This window comes from Xenopus laevis, chromosome 1S (assembly GCF_017654675.1).
Source record: "Xenopus laevis strain J_2021 chromosome 1S, Xenopus_laevis_v10.1, whole genome shotgun sequence".
Lineage (NCBI taxonomy): Eukaryota > Metazoa > Chordata > Amphibia > Anura > Pipidae > Xenopus > Xenopus laevis.
In genome coordinates, this window is record NC_054372.1 from 26,263,506 (window position 1) to 26,285,367 (window position 21,862).

At 38.0% G+C, this 21,862-nt stretch overlaps 1 protein-coding gene across 1 annotated transcript in view; it reads left to right on the forward strand.

Moving 5' to 3' along the window:
* Window positions 1–21,862, forward strand: part of slc30a9.S (solute carrier family 30 (zinc transporter), member 9 S homeolog) — a 39,503-nt gene that overhangs the window by 15,570 nt on the left and 2,071 nt on the right. The window contains 10 exon segments of the mRNA NM_001093693.1: window positions 3,287–3,354; window positions 3,801–3,903; window positions 4,996–5,051; window positions 9,146–9,281; window positions 9,366–9,405; window positions 10,553–10,624; window positions 13,151–13,258; window positions 14,206–14,371; window positions 15,157–15,286; window positions 17,365–17,478. Coding sequence (NP_001087162.1) covers window positions 3,287–3,354; window positions 3,801–3,903; window positions 4,996–5,051; window positions 9,146–9,281; window positions 9,366–9,405; window positions 10,553–10,624; window positions 13,151–13,258; window positions 14,206–14,371; window positions 15,157–15,286; window positions 17,365–17,478 — 993 coding nt within the window.

A 21,862-nucleotide genomic window follows, 5' to 3' on the forward strand; every position in this document is an offset into this window, starting at 1 on the left:
TAAAGGAAAATCTGTGCATAATGCTTTTGCTTTTTCTGTATTAAGTTAAAAAAGCCCTGAATTATCTTCACAGAAAAGATGAAGATAAGACGTTTTTTGATGAGTAACTTTGATGTTTGCACAGAAACAAGGTCTGTTCTTCTGTATGCAGCGGTGACGGTCTGATCAAATAGCAGCTCAGACTGGGAAATATTAGCAAGCCCTTTTTAAGATTCACCAAGAATAAACAAACCAAGTGATACTTTAAGTTTCCTTCGAGTTAGTTAAATAAAGTTCTTAAAAGGTGCAGTTTATTCATGGGTAAAAAAAAAAAAGTAAGAATGGCATAATAATGCCCTAGTGTTAGAAGCCTCTGGCTTATGCCACATTACAAGATATGTCTACTTCTGGTAATGCCTCCTGAGCTAGAATTATTTTCTACAACAAAAAGAACAGGGCTATCCAGAGAAATCCACAAGTTAAAAAATTGGTCTTTATTAGTCAAAGTTAAAAATATTCTTACATCTCCTTAGGCCCTACTTGTTTTGTACCCCAAAGGTACTTAATCATGGACTGAGATCTCACCCACAGGAAATGAGCTTTTATATAAAAAAAAACAACCAATCAAAAACAATTGGAAAAAAAGAATGAAAAAGAGGAAAACAGTTCTTAAAGGGCATGTAAAGGCAAAAAAATAAAATCCCATTTTTGCTTTCTTTAATGAAAAAGAAACCTATCTCCAATATACCGTTTTTATAAGAAATCTGACTGTAAGCAGTAAATGAAGGGAGAATTTCACTGCAATGGATAGGAATTGTCAGACGGTCCCTAACTGCTGAGCAGGGAAACAATCATACTTATGAACAGCAGGGGGAGCCCCCGCCTTACTTTCCAGCCATGCAGAACTCAAGCACCTTTGTGTATGAAGATCCCTAAGCAGCCCAGACCACACTGAGCATGTGCACAGTCTTAGTCTTGCAAAGATATTTAACAAAGTTACAAGATGGTGACTCCCTGTAGCCAACTTTGAAAGCATAAATCATTTGTTTGATAAGGCTTGTGGTGCAGTAAGTTCATGTTTATATTTAGTATACAAAATACAGCATTTCTAGTCTTATTCTATTTTAGACTTTACATGCCCTTTAAAGGGACAGTATCCCATACAAATCTTAAAAGAACAAAGTCAAAATATACAAAAGATATACCATAAAGATAAATATAGATGGTTGCAACAAGAAAATGCTCGAGATATATGGATAAAAATTTTGAGCTTATTAGGTTCATCAATATTAACATGAGACGTCAAAATCTGAATTCATGCCCAGGGGTATCCTTGTTTTTAAATTGAAGATCCAAAAGACCCCTCTCTCTTTGTTAAGCTCCCCATAGACGCGACGATTCTTCTTGCCGAACGACCGATTTTAGGGAAGTCCGACCAATCAAGCGGTTAGTGGGATTCGAACGATCGTACATCTTACGATTTTTCAGCCGACATCTGTCAGGAAATTGATCGGCCAGGTCAAAAAAATCTTTGTCGGTCCCAGTGCAATCTATCTATGTTTGCAGGGCCAAGCAGGCAGCTCCCCTTTTCCTGGCAAATTGGTCTTTTAGTAGATGGTCAATTCGTAGGTTCGTTCCGAGAAAATCGTGGTCTGACGATGAGGATCGGTTCTTTTAAAAATCTCAACATCTATGGCCAGCTTAAGTATTCTAGACAAATCACCTCCTCGGTTATCCAGACTAACTCTCTCAATACCTTGTATACTAAAGCATCTCAAGTCCCCAGAGTTACATGAATGAAAATGTTTTGAGACATTGGTGTCTTTGTGTATATTAATATCTGATATGTGTTCCCTGATTCCCTCCTTCAGTTTCTGTGAGGTTTGTCCAACATATTAGAATTATTTTCTCCCACTGGAAAACTAGATCCTAATTTTAAGTAATTGTCGTAATAAGGAGATCTCTCCTTTACTTTTATTATGGACACATAGGTTCACCTCCAGCATACCAGACATTTTATGCTGTTGGTTGAATGTTGGCTGTTTTTCAGTTGATGTAGGGCAGGTGCCCTGTTTTTTGCATTTTTCCAGATGCCCAAAATGGGTGAAGAAATATGACTATTTTTGCTCTTTCTTGTTCCCAGAGATGAAACTGTAATAAATCTTCTTTATCCAGGTACAAGTTTAGCTTTAGGCCTATGGCACTTATGCTGTATGGCCACCGGCACAGGGTCTTGTGATGTCAGGCCAGAAATGCTGGCAAAATCGATCTACGCCAGCTATAACCTACCAGTATTTTATCTGTATTTTACTAAAGAATAATCTCCTTTATTTATGGCACAAACATCTTCAATTGTAAGCCCCATTGGAGCTTACATCAAAAATTCAAAGATATATTTCCAGTCAATTCTCAAAGTTAAAAAATCACTTTTTATTCATCAGAAATATTAAAAAAGTAGGCATACAGACCAACCGATACTCCGCGGAGTATCGGTTGGTCTGTATGCCTACTTTTTTAATATTTCTGATGAATAAAAAGTGATTTTTTAACTTTGAGAATTGACTGGAAATATATCTTTGAATTTTTGAATTGAGTGCCCTTTGGAGTTGGGGGCTATATTCCAGCACTTGGCCCTTTTTGCAAGGCCTATATAGACTGCAGCAGTTGAGTAGTAAAGTTTTTTTGGCCATTGGAGCTTACAGTCTAAGGTCACAAATCACACACACTATGGTCTGTTTTATCTGCAGCAAGATAATCTGTTTACTGAATTCAATTAACAAAGTTTAGTTCTGGATTCAACTGAAGCCATGAAAACCTTCTCTCCTTCTGCAAATATACATGTAGAATGCAACACATTCTCCACACTAAAACTGAAAGATGGATAAATAGCTCAAGTTCATAGAAAAATGTAAAGGGATAGGCAGCAATAAATTAAAGGACAGAATAGAATGTGGCAAAATGGAGAGTAAAACTGAGGGTTAGAATTTGGGGGTGGGGGAAGTAAAAGACGGTGGAATAAGTTGTAACATCAGCAGACCCTGTTTTACCCTATGTGTGGCATAAGGTAAAAAATGAACAGAATGAATGGGAGAAACAGAATGAATAGATAAAAAGAGGGGTCAGAAGTACAAAGCACAAGATAATAGCAAAAAGGTATGGTACAAAACAAAAAATTAAGAAGAAATAAAAAAATCTAATGTTTTATCAGCATAAGACTTGTTAATACGCAGTTCACATGCTTGAAATGCATTTTGTACACCTATTTGTTGTGTATAATTTGGCCTTTTTTTGTTTATTTTTAATTCAGCCTCGGTTAAGTACGACTAACATGTTCATGAAAGGACCTGGGAAAGTTGTGATAGTCGCAATTTGCATGTAAGTGTCTAATGAAATTTAAATGTTTGCACTTTTAAATATTTATTTTGTAAACACACATATATATTTATTTCTATACATTCAATAAAAAAAAACCTCTTAACGTGCAAGTGTTAACTTTTGGTACTGTGCCAATAATTAATAATATTATGCAAGAGCCTTTATATTTAGTGGATTTTTGATCATTTAGCTTTTGCAGCAACAATATAGTTATATATCGGCTTAATATGACAACCCACTATGCAAAGCAGAGGGACTACAAGTCCATGGTGCATTATGCTGTGTTGCTAAGAGGGTTTGGGAAATGGTTCTTATGAGTAACATGGCTTTCAATTAAATCTGTAGCATTATGTATATTGGTGTACTATACAAAGCATATTTATTTGTACTTCTTTTTCAAACATGCTTTCCTAAAATGTCTAACCGTTTTTTTCCTCCAAAACCAGAAATGGGTTGAACTTCTTTTTTAAGCTGCTTGCATGGGTGTACACGGGTTCTGCAAGCATGTTTTCAGAAGCCCTCCATTCCCTAGCCGATACTTTGAATCAGGTAAGCAGATACAGGCTGGTTTTCAGCAGTGGTATTAAAAGTATATTAAAGAAATTGAATCTGCAAATCCAGCTAAAGCAGATGTCAAAAATTTACCTTGAGAACTTCACCCCTCTTTATAATAGAAGTTTGTAACAGCTTGAAAGCTACCAGTTTGGATTGATTGGTTTTAATGCAAATGAGACTTTGGTGTAGATATGTATGGCTAGTACAGTACAGGTATGGGATCCGTTGTCAGTAAACCCATTATCCAGAAAGCTCAGAATTACAGAAAGGCTGTCTCCCATAGACTCCATTATAAGCAAATAATCGAAATGTTTAAAGATTACTTTTTTCTCTGTAATAATAAAACAGTACCTTGTACTTGATCCAAACTAAGATATAATTAATCCTTATTGGAAGCAATGCCAGCCTATTGGGTTTTATTTTTATTTATTAGACTTTAGATATGAAGATCCAAATTACAGAAAGATCAGTTATCTGGAAAACCCCAGGTCCCAAGCATTCTGTATAACAGGTCCCATACCTGTACTGAAGTTATATATATGTACATTACTGTTTTATCTTTCTAGCGTGGCAAATCAGTTTCTGCATTGTAGATAACACATTAAAAATGGCTACATATGGAAAATTGTGCAGCAAGTCTTGTGCCTTTTTCATTTATTCTATTTTGGGGGTTTCATTTGTCATTTACATATGCTTAAAAGGAAATACAACCATTTTGTAATTAGGGTTTATCAATCATTTGTTTTAACCTGAAGTCGGTCAATATTTGGGCATTTGGGCAATTTTGGGTAAGACCGGCGCAGCTCTTATCTGGCCAAATTTTATCCTTGGCTCCACTCCGCCCATGATGTCCGCTCCCTCCAATTCCCCACCTTTGCTGGAGATTCTTTCTCATTTATTTAAAATGTATTTGAAGTATTTTATTGATGTGGCAATGCCAAGTATGGCATTGCTGTGATAGTGATGTTCAGAGGAGGTTCCAAAAGCTCCAAAGCTCTTGGAGTGGCCACTGCATTCCTATTTTTAATTGCATGTTTTTAAATAGGCTGTTAAAATAGGCACATGTATTTGTTCCCTAAAATACAGGCATTGCTGGCCTTGGGTATCTCACAGTCTGCAAGGACACCTGACCCTGGACACCCGTAAGTCAATTTACTGTATCTAAGGTGAATGCTTTACTTGTCAGAGCTTAGCTATGGCTCTTTCCATCACCAAAACATGCAGTGCTTTCCCAAGGCACACCACTGCCAGCGTAGGATTATGTTCACAAATGTTTTTGGGATGGACTTTTTTAAATCCCTGTTTTCAAATGTTTATGTATATCCAGCAGCTGTTGATCGGAATCTGTCACTTAGCTGGGCATTACCTGAAGGAATCAGAAATGCATAGGTTTAGTATGCCAGTTTAAATATATTAAAGTTTCACCTTTAATTTAACTTTTAGTATGTTATAGAATGGCTAATTCTAAGCAACTTTTCAACTGGTCTTCATTGTCTATTTTGTATAGTTTTTTTTAATTATTTGCCTTCTTCTTATGACTCTTTCCAGATTTCAAATGGGGGTCACTGACCCCATTTAAAACAACAAATGCTCTGTAAGGCTACACATTATTGTTATTGCTACTTTTTATTATTCATCTTTCTATTCAGGCCTCTCCTATTCATATTCCAATCAGTGCCTGGTTGCTAGGGTAATCTGGACACTAGCAACCGGATTGCTGCGATTCCAAACTAGAGAGCTGCTGAATAGAAAGATATAGAGCTCAGAAACCACAAGTAATAAAAAATGAGAACCAATTGCATATTGTCTCAGAATATCACTCTCTACAGCCTACTAAAAGTTAAATCAAAGGTGGACAGCTCCTTTAAGGTCTTTTATCACATTTCTATGTAGTTCATTTATTCGTACACCTACTTATGACCTTATTGCTTTAAAAAAAAACAAAAAACTTCTTCTTGTCACAAATAATGGATGTGCTTTCCTGAATGGTCAAATGACTCGTTATGACTCATTTTACAGTATCCATCCGTTTGGGCTGCGGGGCCATTCTGTTGGCTGCTGTATGGAATTGGGCTGTATATGACTGCTTTTAGAGGCACATTTATGAAGGGTCAAATTTTGAATTCATGTGACTTTTTTCGACTGGGTGGGTTATTTAAGAAAAAAGAAATCGAATATCTTAAACTCAAACTAATTTTACAGACTCAAACTCGATTCAAATCGAATTCAACCAAACTCGGATCGAGTTTTTTCGCTGAAAAAAACTCAAATGTCAGGCTGCAAACAACTCCAAATTGGTCACTGCACCTCTCCCATACAGTAATTCAGGCGAATAGTCAAATTTAAAGGGCCACAGTATGATAAATCTTGAAAATCGAATTCAAATGTTTCAAAAAAAACTCAAATCGAATTTGGATAATTCCCTAGTGGAATTTGACAGTTTTGACCATGAAAAAAAAAATCAATTTTCAATTTAACGCTTAATATATCTGCCCCTAAGTGGCTGCTGAACTAGCTTGAATTCAAAGGAGCTCTGTAATAGTGAATAAAATTCCATGCTCCTAAAGTTATCCCTGATAGCTCATGGACTTTCTGTCCCACACCAATGGGTAGCTATATTGGTCTTGTGTGGGTCGTCCTGATCACTTGATCATCACCAATTAATACCTATAGCAGACCTGCCTAGAAAATCATTGATAGTAGGACTTTCTGTCAGCATCAGAGCACAGCAACAAACTTTTGTACAGGTATGGGACCTGTTATCCAGAATACTCAGGACTTAGGGTTTTCCGGATAATGGATCTTTCCGTAATTTGGATCTTCATACCTAAAGTCTACTAGAAAATCATGTAAACATGAAATAAACCCAATAGGCTGATTTTGCTTCCAATAAGGATTAGTTCTATTTCAGTTGGGATTAAGTACAAGATACTGTTTTTTTTATTACAGAGAAAAAGGAAACCTTTTTAAAAAAAAATTTATTATTTGAATAAATGGAGTCTATGGAAGACAGCCTTTCTGTAATTTGGAGCTTTCTGGATAACTGGTTTCCGCATATGGATCCCATACCTGTACTATCATGGTACAAAAGACTGCTCTTTTGGATGGGTTTTGTTATGCAGTTATTACTAGGCACCTAAGATGGGCGCCGTTATGAAATAATTATTTACTTTGCTTTTATTGAGCTCTGAATTTAATTCTGGCACACAAGTAATCATTTTCTGCAGAATAATTACGGACAATTCAACTTCCAAGTGCTAATAATAATATATATAGAAATGGATTTCCGGTATCAAAATGTATCTGAAATTGCACACAAAGGCTCCGGGAATTAAATTCAGAATGGCTTTTAGAGGATATTTAAATACTAGTTCATTAAACTTCTGAATGCATAAAAAACAGGGATTAAATCAATTTCATCAGCAGCTGTGGTGCATAACATTAAAGTAATAAGATTAGATCTAAATAGCCTATGCAGAGAAGGGCTTAGAACAAAAAGCCGAATTAAATGACATTCATTTTTTTCCAGAAACACTGAGCAGTTCATGTAATTATAGGACGCAGGAAAATGTTATGGTTTCCATTTGTAATTCCGGTATTTTTACAACACTGAAAATGTTATGATTGATCATGTGCTCCATGGCACTGATCACCTTAGCAACTGTGTCCTCAGTGATGTTCTAATTCGTGGTAATCTCCATCGCTCTGCTTCCCCTATCATCCTTTTTGTCTTATTCCCCATACAGAAAGGATTTCTGACAATCTAACAAGGGGAATTGTCTTTCTTCTCTTGTGTGTGTAACTCCAGTTAGAAGCATCCCCTAAAAGCCTTCAGCCACCAATGAGATGCAGGGAGTTTTAATTTTGCAGTTGGAGTTCTCCAGGTTGGAAATCCTCTTAGATGACATTTAGGCTGTAAGCTCTGCAGGACAGGGACTCTCATCCTTTTGTCTCTTGACAATTAGCACTTAATATGTGCTGTAACTATACTTATATTTATGTGTATTATATTTTTGTACGTATTTGTACTTATTATTGCAATAACCCCCTGTTTCTTCTACTAATATATTCCCTCAATGAGTGCTATACAAATAAAAATATTCATAAATACATACATATTACACAGATGACCCCATATTTATGGTTTAACATGACCTCATAAAGCAGCTTGGAAGACTGGTTTTCAAATGTATCCTTGGAACCAAACATAAAGCTTCTATAGGCAAGGAAAAATCAGCAACAAAACTCATTTTGGGCTAAGGAAACCAGGACCTTGTATTGGGAAACCTGTGGATAGATACCCCTCATTCCTGTAAATTTAGAAGCAGTTTATACTAAGGTTCATTTCTTGTGCTTTAAAGGGGTGGTTCACCTTTTAGTATGATGTAGAGCAGTGATCCCCAACCAGTAGCTCATGAGCATCATGTTGCTCCCCAACCCGTTGGATGTTGCTCCCAGTGACCTCAAAGCAGTTGCTTATTTTTTAATTCCAGGCTTGGAGGCAAGTTTTGGTTGAATAAAAAACAGATGTAAACCACTGTACAACCTCCTGTAGGCTGTCAGTCCACATAGGGGCTACCAAATAGCCAATCGCAGCCCTTATTTGGCACCCCAGGAACTTGTTTCATGCTTGTGTTGCTCCCCAATTCTTTTTACATCGGACTGTTTCGCACCTGTGAAAAAGGTTGGGGACCCCTGATGTAGAGAGTGAGATTCTGAGACAATTTGCAATTGGTTTTCATTTACGATTTTTGAGTTATTTAGCTTTTTATCCAGCAGCTCTTCAATTTGCATTTTAAGCAATCTGGTTGCTAGGGTGCAAATTGAAAAGTTGCTTAGAATTAGCCATTCTATAACATACTAAAAGTCACCTTAAAGGTGAACCACTTCTCCACCACCATAGTCCCTTACAGAGGCCAAGAGAGGGCAGTTTTGGTTTTCTGCCATTTAGAACAAATTATGTACAAACTCTACATGACTGTTAACAAAGTCTTACACCCGCAGTGCTGCCTTCATTACCATTACTGATGCTCAGGCCCTACTAAGTTATCTGACACCATTCTACATAAATTAGTCCTTGTACTTGGATTGTACTGTAAATGAGCTTTTTAAGGTTTAGGTGGAGCTCACCATATATTTCTTTAATTAATTGTATACAATTGTGTCACAGGCCAGTGAAAATGAGTATCCTTGATTACACTGATTTCTTCCTTCTGTCTTCTCTTATATCATGTAGGTATGGCTTTACAAACATGCGCTACATTGCTTCCTTAATCAGTGGTGTGGGCATTTTCATGATGGGCGCAGGCCTTTCCTGGTACCACGGTATCATTGGTTTGCTTCATCCACAGCCAATAGAATCTCTGCTTTGGGTAGGTCAGTCTTAGACTTTTTATCAGTTACAACATGTGTATTTTGTTGCAGATAGCTGACTAATTATTCTATGTGTTTTACAGGCCTATTGCATCTTAGCCGGCTCACTTGTGTCTGAAGGAGGTAATACACATTGTTTGTGTTTTATATAAAAAAAAAAGTTACTTATTTAAGACAAATACAAGAGTCCTCTGCACTCAACCCATTATCAATATATTTAAGACATTGAGACATTTTGTGCATACTGCTACTAAAAAATGCCTTACCCTTTAAACAAAACAGGGATTGTTTGTCCATATATTGCAATATATTTAAGCTGGCCAACAACGTCAGTCATCCCATATCTGGCCAGTCCTACAATGAACTTGCATCTGATTTATTAAGAATTCTATTGCTTCATTATCCATTTTATAAAGGGACTAACTTTTACCTGCAACTTACTTGCTGCTTTCAAAGTAAAACTCCCAAACTTGGCTGCCCTTTTATTAGACACCAGTGGGATCACCTGACTATAGCTGGGAAGGGTGGGAGCTACAACATGGAGCTGGTCACTGCTCCTGTATAACTATAACAAACAAGGGAAAGTTGTGCTCACCACTAATTCTTAAAACCATTAGGCGGGGGTGCAATGAGGTTGTGACCACAAAATACATATAGACAAATACAAGAGTCCTCTGCACTCAACCCATTATCAATATATTTAAGACATTGAGACATTTTGTGCAAACAGCTACTAAAAAATGCCTTACCCTTTAAACAAAACAGGGATTGTTTGACCCTATATTGCAATATATTTAAGCTGGCCAACTACGTCAAAGTCATCCCATATCTGGCCAGTCCTACTCTCAAATTGCATCTGATTCATTAAGAATCTGCTACTGCTTCAGTATACATTTTACAATACGTGTTAATTTTTTTGCCCATATGTTATTTTTCTCATCTGGTGATTATTTCAACGGTTTCACTAGGAGCAGATTTTTTCTTTTGGAATATTTTTCAGCTTTATCATCTGGCATTATTCATATGTTGCATGACATTTTTTTCTCTAGCAAATCTTGAGACTTCTCTTAAATTAATGAATCCCCTGTGTCGGGGGAAACCAACATGGTGATATGCTTTGTATAATATATTTTCTTAAAGTCTTCTTTAATTAGTAAGGTTAGTGGAAAAATAACTTTGTATGAATTTTTATTTTAATTATACCCCCTCTTTCTGGAATATTAATCTGTGGTAAAGTCACTTTTCATAATGCTTCTTTTTTTTTTTAAAGCCACACTTCTAGTAGCAATCAATGAAATTCGGAAGAGTTCCAGAGCCAAAGGACTATCTTTTTACCAGTACGGTATGTGTTATTACTAGGGGCATTAAAAGGAATGCACCCTGTTTTGAATACCTTATGTTTTCATTGCCTTTTTGCTTTATACTGTATATTGTTGCTTATAATAATAGTAAAGATACGGGATCTCTAATCCAAAGCATTCCATAATTTGGATCTAAATACCTTAGGTCTGCTAAAAATCATTTAAATATAAAATAAACCCAAGGCAGAATTAATTGCGTATATGTATTTGGAAGCCATTTTCCCAGCAGAATCAGAAGGCAGCAGACCACAGTTACTCCTTTTGCCTAGAAGTTGTGTTAGAGCTCAGTCTATTAAAATTAGGGATGCACCGAATCCACTATTTGGGATTCGGCCGAATCCCCGAATCCATTGTGAAAGATTCGGCCGAATTTGCATATGCAAATTAGGGACAGGAAAGGAAAAAGTGGAAAAAATTCTTTTGTGATGCAAAGTCACGTGATTTAACTACCCGCCCCTAATTTACATATGCAAATTAGGATTTGAATTCGGTTCGTCCAGGCCCAAGGATTCAGCCGAATTAGAATCCTGCTGAAAAAGGCCAAATCCTGGATTTGGTGCATCCCTAATTAAAATCACCAGGAATCCTGTCTCTCTACATGCAGGATTTGTTCAAAAGGCAGTTATTTTGTTAGATTTTTTTGTTCTGGAATCTGTTATTTAAATGAGCTCTAATAAATCTGCGAGGAAAGGAATTCCCCCTATAAGATATATTGGATCTAACTGTCAATGAATATCTGACACCCAACTGCTGCATGAAGACAGAATGAAGAGAAACAGCTGCTGAGAGAGGGATAGTGAACATAAACTTGATTATTTCAGAAACAGTAAAGAATTTTAATTGATTGTATTTAGAAAGTTTCTTATTTCAGTATGCTGAAGCTCACATTCAATTTTAATTTTCACGACAGTTCCCCTTTAATGTGGCTGAAGCAACCACTTCAAAAGAGATCTTTTTTTCTTCTTCTCTTTGAGATTTTTTCTGTGTGTCATTTCTGATTGAATTAATTTTACCTGATTATTCATCAGGCTGTGTGTAGAATGGCAGATTATTTCCCTGATAATCTCTCTGCCTGCAGACTGAGTCTGTGCTGTATGTGTGTGGGGTGCAAATGAGATTATGCGAGAGGAGCTGCCACTGACTCATCTTGTTTCTGATCTGGATGCTGCTTATAAACATGTTTAATCAGGGACCTTTCTCGGTTTACAAAAACACCCCGTAGCACAGGCCTACAATCATGTTCAGTACCTTCATTTCTTTGACATATATACTGTGCAGTAGCAGGGAAATTTAAATGTAATTTACAGGAGCAGCATGGCCTTCATTCCTTTTTAAAATTAATATTTAGTTTATGATTACTATATTTTATTAATAAATAGAAAAGTAGAGGATTTTATGTTTCACATTATGTTCAATTGTTTGATATACTTCCACCTCCTGTAAGCCACAACAGTAGAGCAGCTATCCTAAATTTGACCATAAAGTAAGGACAATTCTTCTCAGTTATGGAGTAACTCACTATGATGCTAGAAGTCATTGGAGGTCGCTGACAATAAGATTAGCTTAGTCTTGCTCTTCAAAGGGAACTTAAGTCTTAAACAGAATAATGCTAGAAATGCTGTATTTTGTATACGAAACATAAACATGAACTTACTGCACCACAAGCCTAATAAAACAAATGTTTTATGATTTCAAAATTGGCCAAAGGGGGGTTCACCATCTTGTAACTTTGTTAAACAAAGACCAAGACCGTGCACATGCTCAGTGTGGTCTGGGCTGCTTAGGGATCATCATAAATTATCAAAACAGCTCAAGTCAAATAAAATCTGCCAGAAGCCAATACAGCAAGACTTGATTAATAATCAGAATATTCAGACTGCACTGGGTCCTAGTTGGCATGTAATCTAATGTGGATTTTATAGTTTTTGTATAGTTTAATACAAACTTTCTCCAACTCTACAGAACCACTGGCTGCAGCAAAATAATCCTTCAAATAGAATCCCAGTTTATGTTATCTTGCTCCATGATCTTTGTCCCTGCAGCTGGAGTTGGAAACACTAAAGGGAATGTAAAGGCACAAATAAAATCCAATACGAAGCTCTACACAGTCACCGACTGCTCTGCAGGGAAACAAACAAAGCTACTTGAGTTCAGGGAAGTAAGGTGGGGAGGGGTATGATCGTTTTCCTACAGAGCAGTTAGGGACCATCTGAAGTTTCCTATCCACAGCAGTCAGAGCAAGTAAAACAAATAGGGGATCTCACTGCATACAGTCAGGTTTATTATAAAAACAGTACACATTTTAGTACAAGTATATTGGAGATAGGTTTCTTTTTCATTAAAGAAAGTAAAAATTGGATTTTTTTTTTTTTTTGCCTTTACATCCGCTTTAATTTCCTTTTCTTGAAGACTCTTCCTAGCAACTGTCATGCACAGGATCTACTATTATATGGTACAGTAATGCACAAAGAGCAAGTTAAATGTTAAAATGTGAATTTTCTTTTTAGTGATGCAGTCCCGTGATCCAAGTACCAATGTGGTTCTGATGGAGGATGCTGCTGCAGTTTTAGGACTGGTAATGGCTGCCTCCTGCATGGGTTTGACCTCACTTACTGGTAAATAATTGTACACTCGTGTTTTAACAGTTTAGAGAATCATGCATATATTAAAATAAAACAAACACAACATAATTAGCGCTCTAAGTATCAGTATATTGTACACTAGTTTAGTTTTGACCATGGCCGTGTAGCTGAGCTTACACTTACAAAATGATAAAGCTCTATGGGAAAGAGGTGCAATGTGCCTGAAACCATCTGTGTCAATGAGTCGTGTAAAATATATATACAATTAATAAATAGAGCAACTGTGGAACTCTGCTCCTAAGATTAATAGTATGTGGGTAATCCGTGTACGTCAAAATAAATTGTACCCTGCAAATGAACAAAGCTTTACTTTCAATTATTCATTTCAGCATCACCATCTGTTTCACTGCAGCCACTCGTTTACTTTTCATTTCATCAAGCCTCTAAACAAAGAAATTATATTTTGATTTTTTTTTCATACCATTTAAACCTCTGGCGGTACTCAGCAGTGCTACAAGCAGATACTTATATTAATATGATATATTCACCATTAGAAATCAGCTTGTGTTTTCTAACAAGAAAATGAGTTGTTTTCATGTAACTCCAGCCTGAATGGGATTGTACATATTTTACATGATCTTGCTTTTGGTAGTATGCTATTTATTTTTAAAAAAAACAGAACATATGCATCTTTTATCCATGAACATCTTTGCTAAACAAAAAAGGACAATATAAATGTTGCCCAAATGTGACCTGTCCTGAGAGTAATTATTATAGGCACTTGCACTCTGAGAGAGGTAAGCAGCACTCAAGAAGACTAAAAGTAAATCTTGCACGTATCTAATCTTCACATCTAATCTATCTTGCATATCATGAAAAAATGAATCGTTACAGTCATTTAGAAAATTATTATTGTGTTTGACTCTGTTGTAAGGTACATATCTCATTGGACTTAGTATCTGTGTTTGTATCATAAACAGGAAACCCACTTTATGACAGTTTGGGGTCATTGGGTGTTGGAACACTACTAGGAGCTGTATCAGCCTTCCTTATCTACACTAACACTGAAGCACTAATTGGAAGGTCAATACAACCAGATCAAGTGCAGCGTCTCACCGAACTCTTAGAAAGTGATCCTGCAGTGAGGTATGTTTCTAAAAAAAGCTCCACAGACTTAAGGCACCCATACAGGGGCTGATAAAAGCTGCCACCAGACCGAGTTGGCAGCCTATTGGCCCGTGTGTGGTGCCATCCGATGGGCTTCCAAGACCGATATCTGGCCAAAAGTTGGCCAGATTTAGATCGGGCAGGTGTAAAAATCCCTTCAGATCGCGGCTGCATCCATGATTATGGAAAGATAAGCCTACCAGGTGTTAGCTGATGGCAGTTTCCTTTAAACAACAAGGATCAAAATGTAATTGGAGCCTGTCAGATGACTTTATCGTAAACTTTACCTCCTTTGATAAAAAGATTGTATTCAGTGAATACACCTTGACCAGTGAGCAGGACACAAAAATAATTCCTATGTTGTTTATGGTGGGTTTCCATGTTTTTTTTTTAAAAAAAAATCCTAAACCGTCATAAAAAGTAATTAAAATGAGGTAAGCCAAATTTGGGTGGTATTGCTTACTCCCAGACCTATTCTAGATCCCCTGAGAAGAGGGTTTTAAAACTCGCTATAAGCGTTTGCAAGTAACAAATGAGAATCGGAAACCTCTTCCGGCTACAACATGGGGGACTTGCAGAGCTTTTAGGAAGTAGTGAAACCATAAAATATAATCATATTAATGTCTGTAATTCTTTATCATTGCACAATGAGTCTTGATGGTTGTACATACAATTACTATATAGTACACAAAGAACCTGAAGTTATTTCCAAGCAGTGATTCAACTCTGTCTTTTGCTGAGCCAAATATTTAATTATTTTTTAGAGCAATTCATGATGTTAAAGCCACCGACATGGGAATGAGTAAGGTTCGTTTCAAGGCAGAAGTTGATTTCGATGGTCGAGTTGTTACACGATCTTACTTGGAAAAACAGGATATTGATCTGGTGTTAAATGTAAGTTAGATGATTTCTTTATTTTTAATTTTTTTCGGATAACATATTGTCCAGTTGTTACTGATTTTATACAGTAACTTTAATAATACTTAGCTTTCTCGCTAAAACTTGGTTTAACTGTACATTGAAGACATTTCTCACTTTGGGTTTCTCTAACCCTTCTTATCTATCCACTACTGCAGTGGCTGTAAAGCTGGCCATAGATGCAAAGATCCGATCATTGGAATTCTCGAACGATTGGACTTCCCCATCTCCCGACCTGCCACTAACCATTCAGATCAAATAAAGTAGTAAAGAACAGATCAGCCGATGTTCTGCCCCTGACAGCAATCGTACAAAAGTTATGTCCGACAAAAGCTAGTGACAGTCTCCCACTGATATCGAATAATCGGCAATACATGCAGAGATATTATCGGCAGCCAACAGAAATTTTCTAATCTGTCCGATCGACCAAACGACCGATCTCCGCCGGACGAAAAATGTCGGGACACGGTCCTAAAATCGTAGAATCCTCGATTTGTACGATCGGATCTTTGCGTCTATGGCAAAGATCCGCGTACGATTTTCGGACCGTGTGTGGAGAGTCACAACTTTTTTTGTCCCATGGAGATTGTTCGTTTGAACGATTGGCCAGGTTAAAAGATTTCTGTCGGCTGACGATAATATCTCTGCATGTATTGCCGATCGGACGATTTTGAGTGGAAGACTGTCACCAGCTTTTGTCGGATATAAACTTTCGTACAATTGCTGTCAGGGCAGAACATCGTCTGATCTGTTCTTTTTACTACTTTATTTGATCTGAATGGTTAGTGGCAGGTCGGGAGATGGGGAAGTCCGATATTTCAGGAAAATCTGCACGTCTATGGCCAGCTTTAGATAATTGGAAGTGTCCACCATCCCAATATAGAGAGATGTTACGAAGATGCAATTTATCTTAACTCACTGACTGAACTTAACAAATCAGCTCAAGATTTGGTTTTGCTTGGACCAAAAAATGTTCTTATACATTTGCCTTTTACCTTATGTTACTCCATTGTTTTGTATCTCAGAGGGGCACTGATAGAATGTAAATAATGACAAGCTGTACCAGAAAGTGAGAGAAAACCAGTAAGAAGGATGAACTGATATCTAGACCCCTTGGCCAAGATTTTTTTTTGCTTCAGACAGGAAATGAGAATTTTTGAATGCAGTTAGGACAGGTTTACCTACATATTAGTGATGTGCTGGTTGGGTTTACCCAGACCCGACCTCCCTCCACCCACGCCCGACTTCCCCCTTCCTTTTATAGACCTGTGCCGCCCCACCGATTATGTCACAAAAGGGGCGGGGCGAGCAGGGACACGTCTATAAATCCGGAAGTTGGAAGCCGGCAGTGTAAGGTCGCCGACTGCAAATGGGGGAGAGAGGTCGGCCTGAACCCGCCCTACCAGTGAGTAAACCAGCAGGTATCGGGCCAGCCTGCACATCACTACTACATACAGTATGTCCTGTATTGAAATGGAGTGACTTAGGGTTATGGGTGAAAAAAAAAAAAAGTGATGAGTATAGACTATGCATCACTATGCTGCTATTTTATATATACGTTTAATCATACCAATAAGCCAGCTTGCAACATGGTAGTTGTACTATTAACATTATTATATCTGTGCAAATATTTGCTAATTGTATTGGGTATATAAGACATTACCTCATGACCCTTGTAATAGTGTTGGAAGGCCCATTGGTGTATTCACCCTTTTATGGTATAGCACTTAGTATGTTGACATTTTATAAATATGTTAATAATAATAAAATATGTTTGTCGCAATTTAATTGCTCTTCCGCTTGACATTTTTAAACCCTTTTTCCATGAATTATTTATGAACAGTTAGTTAATACATTAACATAGTAGGAATATTCTTGCAAAAAATAAATAAATTAAAAAAATAAAAATAAATGACGGTTCGGAGAGAACCGAAACGCGTTGATGTGGGGTAGATTGTAATACTCCAATAAAAACTGTTTATCACAATACCCGTGAGTGCTATATATATATATATATATATATATTTATTTATTTATTTTTATACTCTAAATAGGAAATCCGTCAGGTGAAGACAGCAGAGGACTTAGAAGCTTTCATGCTTAAGCATGGTGAAAATATTATAGACACGCTAGGAGCTGAAGTAGACCGGCTTGAAAAAGAATTAAAGGTAAATTTCCAAGGCTTCGGCCTACTATTTTTAACTAACCGCCTTCTGATTTTTATTTCCAGAGAAGCAATGAAGGTTTAGAAGAAAAAAAGAATTCTGTCTGTCAGTATACTCTTCAATTAGCTTTGTAAGGGATGATATTATGTTTGTTTTAGTAATGTTTTCCAATGCTTCACAAGAATTTGAATAAGAGAAAAGTTATAGGTCTGCCAGCCCTTCCTCCCTCTCAATATGACCAAATCTTTAAAGTCTTCTCCCAGATATCCACTGTGATGAATTCATTTGCAAAGTCAACTATATCCTCCAAGAATCAGTGTAGTGTGTATCTACCCAGCACAAGCCAATGTGAGGTACACTACCACCCTTCCCATTTAAAGATCCACTTGTTTTGCGTAGTCATAGTTAAAACATAGTAAGTTAGGTTGAAAAAAGACACATGCCCATCAAGTTCAACCTTAACTCTATATATAAGCTACCTAACTGCTAGCTGATCCAGAGGAAGGCAAAAAGCCCCATCTGAAGCCTCTCCAATTCGCCTCAGGGGTGAAAAAATCATTCCTGACTCCAAAATGGCAATCGGACCAGTCCCTGGATCAACTTGTAAATGAACAGATCTTGCAAATGAGCAGATCTTACTCCGATATACCCACCTTGAGGTAGACAATATCATGCTGATCTGTTATGGCGATCAAAGAGCTAATGCAGTCGTCACCCCAATGGGATCAAAATCAGCCAATTTGTGGCCAGAAATAGGTGGGGCAGGCCTGTGTATGTCCACCTTAAAGGCAGAGAGACACGCTCAGATTCAGGAGATTATTTGCCCGGAGACAGATCTCCTCTTCTTCGGGGTGACAAATCTCCCCGAACTGCCTTCCCGCCAGCTAGAATGAAAATCGCCGGCGGGATGGCACTCGGATCGCTTCAATTTCCGAAGTCGCCCGAAGTTTCCTCATGAGGCAACTTTGGCGACATTAGAAAACGAAGCGCTCAGAGCGCCATCCCGCCAGCGATTTTCAGGGGAGGCGTTTCGGGGAGATTAGTTGCCCCGAAGAAGAGGAGATTTGTCGTCAGGTAACTAATCTCCCTGAATCTGAGCATGTGTCTTTGCCCTAAAACAAGTTTATAGGAAGCAATAGATTGACAACAAATAAGTGTTTTACCCCAAATATATTCCTTACAGACATTGTAAGCAGGAGTATCTAGGACAGTGCTGTCCAACCACCATCCAGAATGGTTTCAAGTGATATTTGCCTGTTACTTAACAGGACCTGAAGCTTGGAGCAGTTATGGGCGAATAAATTTGCCAGACACAAATTCGCAGTGAATTTCCTCATTTCGCCGTTACCAAATTAATTTGAAACTGCTGCGACAATTTGCCAGCAAAAAATCAGTTGCGTCAATAAAAAATTGTCACGCCTCAAAATTATTCATTCATTAATGCACTGTCGAGCATCAAAATTATTAATTCATTAATGCATTTGGACCAAATAGTCACACATATAAAAATTGACGCTCGCTTCAAAATTATTTTTAACACCCATTGACTTCAATGCGTGAAATTTTCGCTGTTTCGCGAATTCCGCTGTAAATTCGCAAAACTACGCAGATTTGCCAATCTCTAGGTTGGAGTAATTCCCATTCACTCTGAAGGTGAACTGGCTGGATGGAGGGGGACATTTGTGTATTTTGCAGCCCCCTAATGTTTTGGGGCAGACTGTTTACATCATGTAGTCAATTTCAATTGAATGCTGAAATCTTATTTAAAGGATTATTGTTAAAACTCAAAGGGAAATGCACATGGGGACTGACCTGATTTAGACAACTGACCTATGAAATATTATAACTTTGCTACTACGTTCCCTTTCTGGCCAAAATTGAATCTTGCCTTTAAAGACGTTATCGTTTTTCCTCTTGTACCCTTTTTGTCTGGATTTATCATGCTGTTGTGTTCTGTTAAAGAAAAAATTAACATAAGACATATTTAATATAATAAAAGTTTGATATTTCCTGCACTGAAATTCCTTTAATTAAAAGTCAAAATCACTTGAATGTGCCTTTTAGAACACAAAGCAATTTGTACCATAATTACCAGACAAATAGCTACACCTTTCATTGGATTACTAAAATATGCAAATCCAGCAATTTCACCATTTCATGTCGGCTCAGATCATCTTAGTTTCAATACACAAGTACTCGTGTTTGTTCTGCAATCAAGTAATGGCTTTTTTTGCAGTTTGACATTTACATAATGAGTGTTTGTTAACCTTTTGTAAAATAAAAGAAAAAAAAAAGTTCTATTCTCTAATACTGCAAAAGAACATTTACATTGTATTGAGTGTGACTCCGGCTCTGTGTGTAACATGCAGTTAACGTTAGCAACACAGCATTAAACCCATTGTCCTGCATTGACATTGCATTTGCTTGTGCCTCACCTAATGGCTTTATTCAAATCAGCTTTGATCTCTATAATAAATACTTTATATTCTGCATGATCAAGGAAAGGGACTTTGGCTGTGTATGGTATTGAAATAGTGACAGTTCTAGGACTATGAAGAACAGCAGCATATAAACATTTCCCTGTTTTAGTGGTGTGTCTGTCTGTGTGTGTCTCTGTATCTGTCTGTCTGTGACACACACAGGCATACAGACACACACAGGCATACAGACACACACAGGCATACAGACACACACAGGCATACAGACACAAACACACACACACACATACAGACCCACACAGACATACAGACCCACACAGACATACAGACCCACACAGACATACAGACCCACACAGACATACAGACCCACACAGACAGACACACACACACACAGTCAGACACACACACACACAGTCAGACACACACACACACAGTCAGACACACACACACAGTCAGACACACACACACAGTCAGACACACACACAGTCAGACACACACACAGTCAGACACACACTCAGACACACAGTCAGACACACACAGACAGGCAGACACACACAGACAGGCAGACACACACACAGACAGACAGGCACACAGACAGACAGGCAGACACACACACACAGACAGGCAGACACACACACACACAGACAGGCAGACACACACACACACAGACAGGCAGACACACACACACAGAGACAGGCAGACACACACACACACACAGACAGGCAGACACACACACACACAGGCAGACACACACACAGACAGGCAGACACACACACACACACAGACAGGCAGACACACACACACACAGACAGGCAGACACACACACACACAGACAGGCAGACACACACACACACAGACAGGCAGACACACACACAGACAGGCAGACACACACACACACAGACAGGCAGACACACACACACACACAGACAGGCAGACACACACACACAGACAGGCAGACACACACACACAGACAGGCAGACACACACACAGACAGGCAGACACACACACACACACACACACACAGACAGGCAGACACACACACAGACAGGCAGACACACACACACACAGACAGGCAGACACACACACAGACAGGCAGACACACACACAGACAGGCAGACACACACACAGACAGGCAGACACACACACACACAGACAGGCAGACACACACACACACAGACAGGCAGACACACACACACACAGACACACACACAGACACACACACACCTGTTTCTGTGTGTGTGTCTTGTCTGTCTGTGGGTGTGTCTGTCTCCACTGATACTTAATTACATGGCTAAAGATGTATTAAAACCTTGTTACAGACATCTTCATACACTTAGAAGGGCATAAATATTTATCCCAACTGTTATCCTAACTTTCATTCATCATAGGCTTATACAATATCTAGAATAAGCATTTTCCCCAGCTGTCACTCACTTATGCCTCTGTCTCCCATCCACTGATTAGAGTATTAGTCGATGTGGCATCTTGGGGTGCAGCACAGAAGCGCCTGTACATACGCTAATCATAGTGACTGCTTCTTTTTACTGACGGCTCATAAAAATATATTGGTCATTTTGACCTTTCCATTACCCTGTTTTGCAACATTTACCCCGTCTCCTATTTATTCTTTTGTTTTATTACTCATTTCTTATAACACCCTTTTGTGCGTTACCCAGGCAACACATTCATTTCACTCTTATCTCTTTGAATCATCTTCATCTGACATTTCAGCATCTGTCACAATTTGGTTACATTTTCTAGATCACCTTAATTTTTGTTGGTCTGTCTGTTGCCCTTGTGGGGGGGAGGGGGTTTACGACCTTGAAATTTTCTTTTATTTTTATGCATTTTTTCCATCTACCTTTCTTTGTCACTGCATAAGAAATAACTGATTTGAGTTTGAACAAGAATAAGATTAATAAGTGATGCTGCTGGAAGCTGTTGACCCA